The sequence below is a fragment of the Zea mays genome, chromosome 9 (genome assembly GCF_902167145.1).
Source record: "Zea mays cultivar B73 chromosome 9, Zm-B73-REFERENCE-NAM-5.0, whole genome shotgun sequence".
Taxonomy (NCBI): Eukaryota; Viridiplantae; Streptophyta; class Magnoliopsida; order Poales; family Poaceae; genus Zea; species Zea mays.
In genome coordinates, this window is record NC_050104.1 from 116,638,890 (window position 1) to 116,654,805 (window position 15,916).

Consider the following 15,916-nt stretch of genomic DNA (forward strand, 5'->3'; position numbering starts at 1 on the left):
CCATCTAAGCGCCGGCCACAGGGCCACGGGCTAATTGGCTAAAGCGTCCAGAAACCTAGCGCTCACTCCTCTGACTTCTCCACGCCGCCGCTGCCAGAGTCCAAAATCCTGCTTCTCCTTCCTCCGTCCGACTAGCCGAATCGTGCTTCCTCCGTCCGGCCGTCCCTCGACAACTCTTCGCTGCGCGGCTGAGCCACCCTCGACACCGGCCGTGGGTCGCCCGAGGCCCGACCATATCCACGCGCGTACGGCGTACGCGCCCGACCAATCACCAGTTCACCATCGCGTCCGCCGCGGCGCCTCTGGCCTCCCGAGTCCTGACACTGCAGTTGAGCTGTTCACGTCACCAATCACCACCGCTTCGGGCTACTGTACGCCTGCTCTCCACGCTGCGCGCCCTCCCCACGTTCACCAATCACCACCGCTTCAAGCTGGCTTGCTTTTTACTGCTGCTGCACTTCGTATTATTCTACATGAGCATATGCAGAGAATATGATGCTAGTACTTCGTATTATTCTACATGAGCAACAGTGCTATTGTACTTGGTATTATTCTACATGGCGTGCATGATGCTAGTGTGTCTTCATTATACTTAGAAAATTCTAGTGCATTACTACTCGAGCTTGTGAACACAACCAAGGTGGCAAGTTGTAAGTGATTATTTGATCATTAACAGTTAGCTAGAACCACAGCAAAATGACAGCTCCAGCAAATATAAATATATATATATAATTATATATAATTATATTCAGAATATTGGTGAGAAGCTATAACAAGCAAATAGCCTTGAAAACTAAATCAGAGTCATACTTTCTGCGTGTTCCACCAGGATGACGACTCAAGGAGGTTTGCAGCCGACAAGCAATGAAGCTAATATGTGCACCAACGACAATGGTAGCCAACTTGGTACACGGATTGTGGACGAGATTATGGCCGGGAAGAACGTCTTCTTTGATCTTCCTGACAAGTAAAAATCTATCTACCCATATTGTTCTCTACTGCTTTGGCCTTGGCGCAGATCATAATTATAGTATATTGTTTTCATACCTCTTAATTGTTGAATGAAATCTTTTTACAACACTATTTTAGTCATTGTTTGCATAAAATATATTTGTGTGGCAGGTTGACTGGTGAGATATGGACCTTGAAATTCCATTGCATTGGAGCACAACCTGGAAAAGAAATTGTCACAGTAAATATTGATAAAGCTTATGTTGCCTTTTACAACGTGGTGTACATAAAATCGAAACTTGGATATTCTGGGAGGGACTTCTTGTTTTACAAGAAACGATGTGGCATTGATCGATCCAGGCTATTGGCACTTGATTACATCCACCAAGAAGAGGCCATGCTGTCTGATAACATGGATGAGAGAAAAATAAGTTTTGTGCTCACAAAAGATCCACCCAGTGATCTAGAGGTAAGCATAACTCCCATCAAGCGTCCAAGACAGCGAACAAATGTTGATGAAGAAACTATAGAAGTGTCGATTGATGCATATAAGGAGTGGCTTGCAATACTACAACATGATAATCCAGAAACGGGTAAGTTAAGATGTCAAACTCATTACATTAAATACATGATATGTTATAGTTTCCACAGTTAAACTTACATATTGTTTAAGTGCAGATTTAATGGATGACTTCAGGGAGGATACGATCAAAACATATAAAGAATGGTTAAGGCATCAAGGCGATCTTCCAGATATCTGTAATTTCTTTTATTTACAGCCTACTAACATATAGTCTATATTTTCGCAAATTGTTAGAGATGTAACTGATGCCTATGCTATCCGCAGTATTGTATGAACGACAAAGCAATGATGACCTAATATTATCAGATGAAGAAATTCATGGCAGCAGCAAACCTACTACTAATTGGCCATCTCATGCTAGACGTCATAGGAAAAGAGATCCTGGTATTTTTTACTAAGAGTGTTTTTTATTCAAATGTTGCAATCTTCTACTTTGAATATTTCTACCCATTCAGATGTTATTGGTATATATGTAGATAACGATGGAGTCTTTAAAAAGGAGGGGCGTGGTACCCTTAAGGGTATAGCAGCAGCCACCAAGCGGATCAAGAACGGTGATCACAAACTTAAGATTGAATTTTCATCTAAGCTTGGAGGTCCTGTAGGACCAAACGCTCGCACTTTTGTGGATGAAATCGTATTGTTTACAAAGAAAAAGGCACCACTCATTGGAGTGAAAAAGTGGAAAGATATAGAGCTCAATGTTAGATCTTCTATAGCCTCTGACGTACTGGTATGTGAAATTTCTTTACTTGAGCCCTAACAGTTAGCTAGAACTATTAGTGGTCTACTATTCCCAAATTACTAGACAATTAACCTTCTCTTTATATCAAAACTGAAACAGCGAAGGTGGGAGTTTCTAACCAATGAGGACGCGCATGAAAAGATCTGGTCTATTGCTAAGGAGAGATACAAAGGATGGCGATCAACGTTAAGCTCAACATACAAGGCATACAATAGTTATGCTGAAAGGATGAAAAACAAGCCTGAAGATGTAGACATCGTCGAGTGGCATTACATGGTGTTGTATTTTGGATCTGAGAAATTCCAGGTTTGCTATTTCATTTCCTTTACTTTAACGATTGGCACTTGCATAATATGGATGATTCTAGCGATTTATTTATTAATTCATTACCAACTATTATTATTTTCTAGAAAATAAGCAGCCGGAACTCGGAAAACCGTCAGAAACAAAGAACGAAGCATATAATGGGTTCTAGAACTTTTTCCCAAATAAGCTTTCAACAGGTAATGATATGACCACTACTTTATTTTCCATGATTAATGACAAACTTGTATGATACATTCTTCACATTACAGAGAGATCCAGAAACTGGTATAGAACCAACCGATCTATCCCTTTGGATGATTACTCATTGTAAAAATGATGAATGGTCGGAAGAGGCTTCACGTGGCATTTATGTGAGTAAATCACAAAGCTTACTACTAAAACATACTTTAAAATACTCGGCATCAATTCTTATTTGAATTGAGCTAACTTGAACTATATTGTTCTTTTCAGGAGAACGCAGCTGAGAAAATTGCTGAGAAAATATATCAAACAGAAAAAATTTTATCTAACAAGAGAAGAGGAAAATGCTATTTTCCAAACAACATTCAAGGAAACAACAGGATGTAAGGCAAACAGACTTCATGGTCATGGGTACCTATCAAGATATCCAACAAGAAGTCAAGTGATGGAATCAAAGTTCCTCGAACAAGCTCGTGCCACGGTTGCAACCAACCAAAAAAACATTGAACTCGAAAGTCAGGTCCAGTTGTTAAATGAAAAACTTGCGTGTGAGGTTGCAGAACGAGAAAGAATACTCCAGGAAAAAATGCAAGCACTGCAAGAAGAAGAAGAAAAAAAAAGACAAGTGCTTAGAGAAGAAATGAGGCAAGAAATGGTTGCTGCCCTTGCTGTTGTAGCACAACAGGTATAAAATTTGATATTTGTATTTTTACCATCATTGCTATTAGAAACTTTTGCAACATAAATTGTTTGATCAATTGTTTAATGCAGAGCAACCGTGAAAGCACCACTCCAATCGATCCTTCTTCCGTTGTCCCTACTAAACCTCCTGAATTCATCCCAGCTGATTCTCCTGCACCTGCACCAAGTAGTGCAAACAACGTTCGTACACCAGACACAAACAATAAGAAAGACAATATGCCAGCAAACTATATTAGCTCTTACACTCTAAGGAATGCTGTGACAAGACGTGTGCAGGCAAGGGGCAACAAAAGAAGCGAATGTGTATGGAATGCAAATGTTCTTGTATTATGATCATATAAACTGTTTTACAACATTTTTTGATAGTTTTGTTTTTGTAATCCTGGATATGATAATAGGTACAATCCGCAAGTGCAAGCGAGAAGCAAGGTAGATCAACTTAAGAAGCTCTATCAAAGTGTGTTTAAGGTATGTCCACAATCTTTTTTTATTTCTTTTGTAGTTGTGCATGCAATGGATTTTAGTAGCCTAAACAGATTTTAGTTAACCATATGAGCAGTACACATGTTTGTGGCTCTGTGCAGCATGCTTATTTGGTAGCCTGTTTTCGCTCTTGTTAGGCTGGTGCTGCAGCTGCCTTCTCTGGTAGAGATAGAGTAGAACGCTTGCTGCTGCGTGCTTCCTGTTTGCTGCGTGCTACTGTTTGTTGCTTGCCGCTGCTAGCTGCGTGCTGCTGCGTGTTGTTGTTGCTGCTTGTTGCATGCTGCGTGTTGCTACTTGCTGCTTGCTGATGGTTGCTACTGTTTGTTGCTTGCCGCTGCTAGCTGCGTGCTGCTACATGTTGTTGCTGTTGCATGCTGCATGTTGCTGCTTGCTGCTTGCTGCTGCTGATGCTGCTTGCTAGGAGTTGTGCTGTAGCTGTAGCTGTAGGCACTACAGTTGTAGTCTTTCACTAATGATTAACCAAGTTATTGTAGCTTTACTAATTATTGTTTTTAACACTTCCAACAGGTTCCTTGTCGTCGTGATATCGTCGTCAGCCTAGCTAACCATCGCTTGCATCAATGGAGGGGATGGAGGGGTACACGATGACAAAAAAAACTTCCAATAATTTGCTAGTCCTGAGTAGTTTATTATCTATGTTATCACAACCAAGCTAGTATGAGGATGTTATGACTGTGAGCTATGTTATCAAATTAATTTGTATTTGGCCACTATTTATTTGGTGCAACCTATTTGTTACAACTTATGGTATGGATGTAGTTAATATATGAGATAAGAGACAAATATTATGGTTGTCAATTTTGGTTCTTACGTTACTGATGTAAAATATAATTCTTTTGCATAACATTTTCTACCCAATACAAATGCAAAATGCATTGTCGTATAAATTGTGGGTTTGAATATATGTAAATGCAACGGTTTTATTGGTTGTTGTATGGTTCAGTTGCAATGATTTTTTTGTTGCAATAAGATGTAATTACCATGGATCTATTTCGTTGGGACTTCGGTAGTCGCAACCTTTTCTTCTTGTTGCAACATCATTTGTTACGATATTTTTTGTTGTTATATCGGTTGTTACCACAGATAATTTTATAGCAAAAAGGTCATGTAGCCACGAGACACATTATGTTGCAAAATGATCAAATGCAACGAAATTATTTGCATGGCAATACATCTTGTTGCCACGAGTCACTGGTGTGGCACTAGTGTTTTGTTGCCACACAGCATCTTGTGGTAACAAAGCCATTTGCAACAGATTTAAACGTGGCATTAACACTTATTACCATGAAATATGTTGTGGCAATAGAGTTTTTGGCAACTATCGTAATAGTTGCAATATAACTTATTGCAACAGAATAGTCCATTGTAACAACGAACTGCTGCAACACTTGAATACGTTGCAAAAGATGTAGTAATTGCAACAGAACGTAAAATTGTTGCTATAGCCTATTGCCACTCTGTTTTCTGCAACAGCAGGCAACGACAGTTGTTCTATCGCAATTGGTGCCTATCGCAACGATTTATGGTCTATCGCAACGATTTTTGCCCATTGCAAGAAGGTGATTTTTTAGTAGTGAGAGAGTAGCATCATTATTTGTTGCAACTGTCATGGGTATGATTGCGGACTATTATTATCGAAAAAGACCTAGACATCTTATGGATCCCTCTGAGATGATAGAGAGAGATGTAGCTGGTCGGACAAATGCTAAGGAATCAGTATCAAGGATCAAATGCTTATAGCTATGACAGTTTGCGTTTAACTAAGAGATCCTTTTCGGACCTATGCACCATCTTTCGTGAGAGGTGCGGTATGTGTGACACCTTGAATGTGTCGGTAGAAGAAAAGGTTGTTATCGTTTTGCTTGTAGTGGGTCATGGCACTAAGATGAGGATGATTCGTAGCTCATACGGGTGGTCGCTTGAACCAATTAGCCGCTATTTCAATGAGGTGTTGAGAGGTGTTCTATCATTATGTCATGAATTTATCAAGCTACCTAACCCTTTAGCTGTACAACCTGAAGATTCTAAGTGGGGGTGGTTTGAAGATTGCCTTGGATCACTAGATGGTACACACGTTGATGTTTTTGTACCTTTGGCTGATTAAGGGAGGTATAGAAATAGGAAGCAACAAATCACCACCAATGTTTTGGGTGTTTGAGATCGACACAGGAAGTTTGTTTATGTTCTAGCTAGATGGGAAGGGACAGCTTCAGATTTACGTGTGCTACATGATGCCATATCTCGGGACGATGCATTTGCTATTCCAAGTAGAAAATATTACCTAGTAGATGCTGGATACACTAATGAACTAGGCTTTCTTGCTCCATATCGATCCACTCGCTACCACTTGAATGAGTGGGCTGCCCAAGGGAATAACCCATCCAATGCCAAGGAATTGTTCAATTTGCGCCATTCAACAGCTAGAAATGTGATAGAGAGAACGTTTGGGCTATTGAAAATGAGGTGGGCTATATTAAGGAAAAACTCATATTTTGACTTACAAAAATAGATTAGGATCATCAATGCTTGTTGCATATTGCACAACTTTGTAAGGGATAGGCAAAGAGATATGGATGATTTACTTTTAGGCCAATTTGATCAAGTAATATCTATTGAATCTCATGATGTTCAAAGTGAAGTGAGTATGATTACCAATGTGCAATCATCAAATCAATGGAGTAACTTCAGGGACACCAAAGCTAACCAAATGTTTGGTGATTACCAAGCGAGATGTGGACAATGTATGATAATTTTTAAAATATTTCTTTTTTGCAAATATTGTGTTGCTCCTCAATAACTCTATGTAGGATATGGAGAAGGGTAAGAAGTCAGGCTTGGGCAGGGGCTACATTTCTTGGAATGATGATATGGACAAGGCACCTCTTGAAACATTTGTGGAGTACTACAACAAGGGTGACAAATGCCAAAATGGGTGGAAGTCTCATGTCTACACGGCTGCTATCAAGAATGTCCGAGAAAAGTGCAATGTGGAAATCACAAAAGACAACATCATGTCAAGGAACAAGACATTTGACAAGCACCACACTATCATCAATGGTATGCTAGAAACAAGTGGCTTTGGTTGGGATTGGAACAAGAACAAGATTACCATCGATAGTGATTCTGTATGGGAGGCTTATGTGGTGGTAAGTTTCAGTTTTTATGTTTTTCTGTTGTTACACTATCATCAATGGTTTTCTATTTTTTAGCTACATGGTCAAATCTGAAATTTGCATGTGCCCGTTAATAAGTTTGTTGACCTGATACTATACTTCGAGCAGCTAGATTTTTTATCTCCGACAAAGAGAACTGTGGTTTTGTTGTATTACTACTACAGTAAAAATGGGTGTTTGCTGCTTTTGTTTGCTGATATTCTAAATTTTGTATGGTATCATCTAGATCTCACCTCAAATTGTTTTCTGCAGAAAAATAAAGAAGCTAATGGGTACAAACACAAGACATTCTTATATTGGGACTCGATCAACTTGGTGTTTGGGAAAGATCATGCAACTAGTGAAGCGGCAAAGACCCCAGCTGATGGTGCGAGAGATATGAGTAAGGAAGAGGGAACCGGTAAAGAGCTTACTTCATCAACAACCTCAGGAAGCTTGAAGAAGCAACGGTCTAGTGATTCCTTCACCTCAATGATGGCGGAGAAATTAGACAAGTTCACTGAAGCTATTAGGGATGAAGCACCAAAAGGGCCAACATCAAAAGAAATTTTTAGCACATTGGAGGAGATAGATGGGTTAGGTGAAGACACATTTTTAGACTTGTTTGATATCTTAACAGGTGATGTGCGCAAGTACGAGTCCTTATTGGCACTTCTAGTGATCTTGAGGAAGAGATGGATGTTGAAGCAACTTAAAAAGTGAACCGAGTTGTGGTTGGGTGAATTGAACTGTTGTTGGGTGTGTTGATGTTGCTGTCTTAGTTTATGTTGGGTGAATTGAACATCACATTGAGTAGCAAGTAATGTATTCCAATGATATGTAGACATTTGAGACAAATCTGCATTATTATTACTATTCTCGTGATGCATGTTGCTTGATAAATTGTAGGGTGAAAACTTGTCTCTAATCTAATGCACATGTATATGACTCATCAAGGCACATGTGCACACAAGAAACATGTGTATTTTGTCGTGTACAAGTTAATGTGGTTACTTCCCTCCAAATATGTAAATTCCATATATAACTATCCAAAGAGAATATTGAATTTGATTCATGGAAAAGAATTCCATTAGCATCCAAACAAAAATTTGAATTGAATCAAATTCTAAGGAATTACTTTCTTTAGGAATCTAATATCTAGAATGTTATTCATGGAATGAGTTTCATTTCCAAGGGAACAAACATGCCCTTATAGAAAATGGTTAAGGCCATTTCTCTCTCAATCTCCCCATTTTGATGATTGATGCCAACACAAGCCAAAGCAAATATAAAGTGTAGAATTGTAGCTAGTTTGTATTTTGACAGATGTGCATAAGTTACTTTGATTTGAAATCAGTTCTAAGTATATATGAATATTTTGATATAGTTAGAATTTTGGACCACATTTGTCCCACTTGGCTTGTTTTTGCAAATCTTTTGGAAAAGTCTTTTCAAATTCTTTTGCAATTAGCCCTTTTTCAAATGCTTTTCCTTTGACCAGATAAAAAACCCTCTGAAAAAGTCCTTCCCTTAGCTGTCAAGAGGGTTTTGCAAATGCAATAGTTCCAATTTGGAAGATAAAAGTTATCAGAATACAAGGTGGTGGTGCGGTCCTTTTGCTTTGGCCTATTAATTTCTCCTCCTTTGGCATTAAGCGCTAAAAACGAAGAAACCTAGAGGCCTCCAACAAGAAAGATATGGATGTAAATACATGAGTAAAGCAAAGGGTATATGATACTGATGAAAATGTAATGGAAGCGTTGACTTTTCCTACAACTTCATTTCCGTTTCAATTTAAAACTAAGTATAGAAATACACTTGGAAGCACATTAGTCTTAGATTTGGCACAAAAAGAATAAGAAATATGCAGTTGTACCAAATGAAAGAGACATGCCATAATCAAAGTTATAAAATAAACAATGCGTGCAATATTTTAATCAAAGTTCCGAGAATGTAAGACATTTAGTTCATTCCTAAGCAATGTGTGTTTGTTTCTTCCTCTTCTTTCATAGCCTCCTCTCTATTACGTCCAAAGAAAATCCAACTATGTTCTGGCTTCGTCCCTTCTCCTCCCTTCGGCGTGTCATTCACCGACGAAGAGCCGGATGATGCTATTAATCCAAGCATGTTGTCCGAGAGGTTGTTTCTGGAAAGCATACTAAAACAACAATTTCCATCAAATATGGATTTTTGGTTGAAAGCCTTCTCCCCAACACTAAGCATGTGGCTTGGAAGGCTAAACAGAGTAGTGATCTAAGGAACGATAATGGTATCTTGTTAAAGTTATGAAAAGGATTAATAAAAGAGTAAGCAACACCCAAGAGAAAGCGGCCATTGGAGAACGGACAAGTGAATTATACCAATTGGTGTCATGATAATTTGTTCTCCAAGTGGTATCAATAAAATAAAATAAAATAAGAAATGCAACCACAACAAGAGTTAGTGTGCACTTGATTTTAAGTGGTATTCAAATCATATGGGTGAAGAATGGAATTCAATTATTGACATTGTTCTTCACCAAGCTATTTAAATGGGCATCACATTGCTACCGTAGAGTTAAATTGGAACCTTAATGACTGTTCTCTACTCCAAGATAGCAAATGTATTATCGTAACACACGTGACCATTTTATCTGTCGCTAGTTTGCAGTTTCTAAGGTGCATCTGAATCGAAGGAGATTAAGACTATCTCCAATAGAGTCTCTATCTTACTCACTATTTTAAACTACACTCTCTATAAATAGTACAAATGTACCGTGTAAAACAGTACTTTTCATGGCCGTTTACACGGCCTGCTAGAGATGATCTAAGAGAGATTAAATCTCTTTCTACTCAATGTTCATTGGGATATCCCCTCAAATTCACATTTAATCGAACTAGTTGCAATTGAAGTCACAGATAAAGAACCTCAGGAAAACAATCAAGTTCCAGACGAGAATCCTATATAGACCGAGGTGTGGCGATGAGACCATGATATTTTTGGGTGGCACAGCGCTGCAGCCAATTTGTCGTCGTGGCAGCATCGCGCGAGGGTGGTGGAGACAGGAGACGTCGCGTCACCGACGGCAGCACGCTCAGGCGAATGAATGCCCATCCGCCGCGGTGCTGCCATTTCCCCTGGTCGAGCGATCCATTCCATCGTCGGGCGGCAGCACCCGGCCGGCCACGCCCATCGTCCGTGGATTGGACGTGTACGTTGATGTGCCATGCATGCCAAACAGTCCTCCTCCTCGCGATGTGAGGGACTTCCGAAGCAAGCGTCGGTTGGCGGTTGCCCTGACTGACGCCGCGTCCGGCTCATGCATGGCAAGGCAGTACAAGAAGAAGAACAGCTGCACCGTCATCCGGGCAGAGAAAGGGAGCAGTCGTCGTACTGAAAAAGGCGAGCGATGAGAAGAGGTCGTCAAGAGGAGAGCCAGCATGTATGCAGCACCAACTCAAGGACGACTGAGACCGGCAACATTATTATTAGCAACTCGTAATAAAATTAAACACAAAGCTAGACCAGCAGGCGCTATGTACAGTATCGAAGATGCGTGTATCGCATATGAATATGAATATATGTGTCGATAATTAAGCTAGAGAAGGTCAGATGCGCGTAAGAGCTCTTGATATATATATAGTAGAAGCCAGAGGCAAGTAAAAGATCATAGAGTAACAATGAAAATTGCAATGTGACGAGATCATAGAGTTAACCCCGATAGCTATATATAGCTAATCTTGCCTGGTTTGTCGCTTGCTGCGCTGCGCTTACCTGGACAAAGACGTCTGGTCCTTTGTTGACGATTTATTGGTCCGGATTATATTTGTGCGTGCTTCGACGTACTGGTGGATTGGTTTTCTTCAACAGCCGTACGTGGCGTTGCACTGTTTGTCATACAAGGCACGCAGCATATATATGGTACCATGCATGCATGATCAGTCAAGGACGCTCGCACACCATCTGCTGCCGGCCGCGGCCACGCACGTCGACGTCGGTGTGTCGATCGAGTACAGTACAGTACAGCACAGTAGGCTTTTTTTCTTAAAATTGCACGCCCAACATACGACATAATCCGACGAGGACACCGTGCACACCCTCGTCCGACGTCAACATCATCGTCGTCCAAGGAGAAAATGATCCCAACGCACCTGAATTAATTTGAGATACAGAAGGAGCACCACGTACGGCTAAACAAGCACATATACTCACGTCGCATGTACGTACGTACGTACGCATACACGCGCGCCGTACGTACGTACGTAGAATACAATACACACACGTCGATGGGTACAGCGTACGGCTGGCCACGTACACCACACGCGTGCCCGTGCCGGCGGATGCGGCATGCAAGCAAAGCAAACAAAACAATAATAATGCCGCGTGCATGTGCCGGTGTGTGGAAAAGCAGCAGATCATCGCAGCACTTTCCTGATGAGTCGTCTCGTCTCCTCAGCCCAGCAGCTCCCTGTCTCTCTCTCTCTCTCTCTTCTTTCTCCAGCTGCCGGTCGGCCGGCCATTTTTGACCTGCCGACAGCGCCCTGCGCATGTGCACGCGCGACGAAGCGCAGGAGCGGCGACGCAGGGCAGTGCGTGTGCGTCCATTGCATATTTGCATTGCATTGCACGCACGCGTGTGCACAGGCCTGAATCGCCTGATGAATGCTTGCAGCTGACCGATCAGATCATACCAGACCAGCCGTACGTCAGCCAGCGTCTGCCCCGTCCACGCCGTTTCGCTTCCGGCCTCCCTTTCCATGCGATCGAACACGAACGCGAATGCCTTGCCTGTACATGTCAGCCTTAAATTTCCCCTGGAGGCCTGGACCAAACTGCTCGTCCATGTCCATGTCCATGTCATCATCCTGGCTCATGGCCTCATGGGGTCAGGTTCAGGGTCTTGTCCTCTAAAGTTCCTCGGGCCTGCGTGCGCTTGGAAGGCCGTGCATGTGACTGTGTCCCTGTCCCAGCCCAAGCGCAAGCGGGCCCATATTTTTTTTGTCGGTTGCGTCGTCCCATCTGCTTGCTCCAGTTAAAACCTGATATGGCAGCCTAATTAAGACACGTGCGAGCCCAGGATTAGTACGCGCTCACTGTAGCTTCTAAGCGTTGCCGCTTTCTTCACAACCATTGAATACGTGAGACGGACTCATGGACACGTACGATGACCATCAGGCATCAGCTCGGGTTTGGAGGCTGCAGATCTCCGAAAATGTGACTGCAACATATGGAGGCAGCAGGCTGCTGCAAGACTGCATATGCCTGCAGCCTGCCTGTTGGATTACCGTGCTACCTAACAAGGACTGTATGTCAACAAAAACTAAAGCGACTTGTTATAACTTGAAGTACAGAGCGTGCATAATTTTTTTCGTTGATTCCACCAAATTTGGAACCAGCATTTGTTTCTGCAAAAAATACTTACGTATGTTTATGCACGAGGAGCAACGGACAAAACGACGCTGAACGCGCAAACGTGAACAATGATAAAAAAGAAAATGTGCTGCTGACGCAGGCTTCGAATTCTGAAGTGGGCGAAAGGGCACTCCATCTGCGCTAATAAGGCCCGTAAAGCGATAATGTAGAAAAACTATTGGGGCTCTCTCTTGGTCCAGGCCAAATGTCAAGCACGCTTTCCTAATTTATTTTGCTCTACGTACATGTACATGTAATAACGGTATGTTTGGATTCCATGCACTAAACTTTAGCGAGATGCTAAACTTTAGCACGTGTTGAAGAAGGTGCTAAAGTTTAGCACTTTACTTATGTTTATATAGCGGTGCTAAAGGAGGGGCAGGGAGTGTTAATGAGCTAGGTGACCACTTTTAGCACAATTTAGCACCAAAGGAAGAGCTAATATGCTAATGGGTGCTAAATTTTAGCATTGCACTTTTAGTATGTTTGTTCGGTTTCATATGTGCTAAACTTTAGTAAGAAGTGTTGTGCTAAACTTTAGCACTATGGAAACAAACAAGACCTAAAATACCCCCACAATAGCCCTTGAATTAGAACCCTACTTCAAACTTGAGGGCTCCCCTCGCCTTTAAGCGATCTTTTTTTTTTTTGCCTCTAGCAAAAACCCTCAAAACTAGAGCTCTTATTTATCTAAATGGTATTTTAAAATGGTGCCCTAAGTTCTGTTCGTTTGCTCATTTATATCCTTAGTCTTGTTTTTCTTCAGTTGTTGAAGAATAAAACTGAGCAAAAATCGTGACTAAGGGTAAAAATGAGAAAAGTGGTAAAACTAAGGGTATGATTTCAAAAGGACATTCTCTGAAACCCACATCAATCATGTTGCTATTATCTTTCCTCCTTCCATCTACCATTCCTCTCCAATCTGATGTGCATGACAAAGCGGCGGTGGGTGTTGTGGTAAAAGAAAGGCTCCTGCATGCCATGCAAGACCACACCAAGAGCTCCTGTCAGGCAAGGGCCACACACGGAGGAGAAGAGCTCCCAGTAGGGAAGAACTCTAGTTGGGCATGGTTTATGCAAAGAGGAGAGGAGTTACATGGATGGGTGTAAGTGCAATCAACCTCAAAGTTGAGGGTTTTGGTGATTCAATGACAAAACAAATAAGGGCGCTAATAAGTTTTCTCCTAGTGTACTCAGTGCCTAAAGAGATAAAATGAGTAACAACTTTAGTTAAGAATTGGAAAGGGAAGTTTCAAGGACAAAGCAAATACAACAGTTGTGCCTTGAAAAGATTTCATGCGATGATCATGTAAATTTTTTTATATATCTTGAGTCACAGGATCTAATTCTTCCTTAGTAGTTTTAGCACAGGTAATAGTCTTTGCTATTGCTCAAGCCTCTAAATTCAAAACGTTATTTTTGAAATCCAAAATTCTTTGGACTCTCTCTGTGTATGGGTGTTGTTAGGATTGAGAAAAGGAGAGTGTTCCTATTGAAAAGCAGATGAACTTGACTTCAACTGAGTTGAGCTTTTCTTCAGCTGAGTTGAATTTGACTTAAGTTGAGTTGAGCTTTTCTTCAGCTGCGTTCAACTTGACTTCAGATGAGTTAAACTTGACTTCAGCTGAGTTGAGCTTTGACTTCAACTGAGTTGAACTTAACTTCAACTGTGAAACTCTCTGGTCAAAACCCGTTAAACCTGCCTCCGGGCCAGTTCAACTGGGTTTTCTCTCTTGAACTCTATAGTCAATACCAGTTGAACTGGGGCAGTTCAACTGGTCTCTGGGTCAGTTGCCTAGTCTGACCTACAGTCTGCCAGTCTGTCTATCAGCCTGCTGAAAGTCGCCTAGAGGGGGTGGATAGGCGAAAACTGAAATTTACAAACTTTAAGCACACTACAAGCTGGGGGTCAGCGTTAGAATAAAATCCGAGTCCGGGAGAGAGGGAAAAAACAAATCAACGAAGAAAATAAAGTGGATGACACGTTATTTGTTTTACCGAGGTTCGGTTCTAAAGAACCTAGTCCCCGTTGAGGTGGTCACAAAGACCGGGTCTCTTTGAACCCTTTCCCTCTCTCAAACGGTCACCTAGACCGAGTGAGCTTTCCCCTTAATCAAATGGGTCACTTAGACCCCACAAGGACCACCACACACTTGTTGTCTCTTGTTTTGATTACAAGTGTCTTGAGAACAAGATTGAGGAAGAAGAAAGCCAACCAAGCAACAAAGAAACACAAGAACGATCCTCTCACAAGTCCTAAAGACTAGAATTGAATTGGGGGCTTTGATCGGATCAGTGACTTTGATTTGTGTATTGGAGTGTTGTGTTTTGCTCTTGTATTGAATGGAGTGTGATGAATGCTTGGATTGTTGGAGTGGAGGTGGTTGGGGGGTATTTATAGCCCTCAACCACCAAAACAACCGTTAGGGGTGGCTGCTGTCGATGGGCGCACCGGACAGTCCGGTGCGCCAGCCACGTCACCCAACCGTTAGGGTTCTGACGCAGTCGACCGTTGGAGCGCTGGCTTCTGGTGGCACCGGACAGGCACTATTCATTGTCCGGTGCGCCTCTGACTTCTATTCTGACCTCTGCCGCGCACTATAGCGTTGTCAGGGCACTGTGCAGTCGACTGTTGCGCTAGAGAGTCGTTGCTCCGCTGGTGCACCAGACAGTCCGGTGAATTATAGCGGAGCGTCGTGTGAGAAACCCGAAGCTGAAGAGTTTGGAGTTGTATGGCCTGGTGCACCGGACACTGTCCGGTGGCACACCGGACAGTCCGGTGCGCCAGACCAGGGCACACTTCGGTTTCTTTTGCTCCTTTCTTTTTGAACCCTAACTTGATCTTTTATTGGTTTGTGTTGAACCTTTATGCACCTGTAGAATATATAATCTAGAGCAAACTAGTTAGTCCAATTATTTGTGTTGGTCATTCAACCACCAAAATTATTTATAGGAAAAGGTTAAACCCTATTTCCCTTTCAATCTCCCCCTTTTTGGTGATTGATGCCAACACAAACCAAAGCAAATATATAAGTTCAGAATTGAACTAGTTTGCATAATGTAAGTGCATAGGTTGCTTGGAATTAAACCAATTTATAGTTTCATTAGATATGCATGGTTTGCTTTCTTTTATTTAACATTTTGGACCACGCTTGCACCACTTGTTTTGTTTTTGCAAATTCTTTTGGAAAATCTTTTCAAAGTCATTTTGCAAATAGTCAAAGGTATATGAATAAGATTTCGAGAAGCATTTTCAAGATTTGAAATTTTCTCCCCTGTTTCAAATGCTTTTCCTTTGACTAAACAAAACTCCCCCTGAATAAATTCTCATCTTAGTTTTCAAGAGGGTTTTAATGGATACCAATTGGAACTTATACTAAA

General features: G+C 41.6%; 1 protein-coding gene and 1 long non-coding RNA gene across 2 annotated transcripts; both read left to right on the forward strand.

Annotated features, from left to right (window-relative positions):
• Nucleotides 1-830: 830 nt before the first annotated feature.
• Nucleotides 831-3,070, forward strand: LOC103640199 (uncharacterized). The gene is made up of 8 exons (XM_020544702.1): nt 831-967; nt 1,123-1,544; nt 1,630-1,710; nt 1,799-1,918; nt 2,011-2,267; nt 2,379-2,585; nt 2,855-2,870; nt 3,057-3,070. The coding sequence occupies exons 1-8, from the start codon at nt 831-833 to the stop codon at nt 3,068-3,070; spliced, it is 1,254 nt and encodes a 417-aa protein (XP_020400291.1).
• A 47-nt stretch (nt 3,071-3,117) lies between these two features.
• LOC109942409 (uncharacterized) lies at nt 3,118-4,813 on the forward strand. Its single transcript, XR_002265180.1, has 4 exons — nt 3,118-3,471; nt 3,558-3,791; nt 3,887-3,956; nt 4,500-4,813. It is a non-coding gene; the product is annotated as an uncharacterized lncRNA (long non-coding RNA).
• Nucleotides 4,814-15,916: the final 11,103 nt, after the last annotated feature.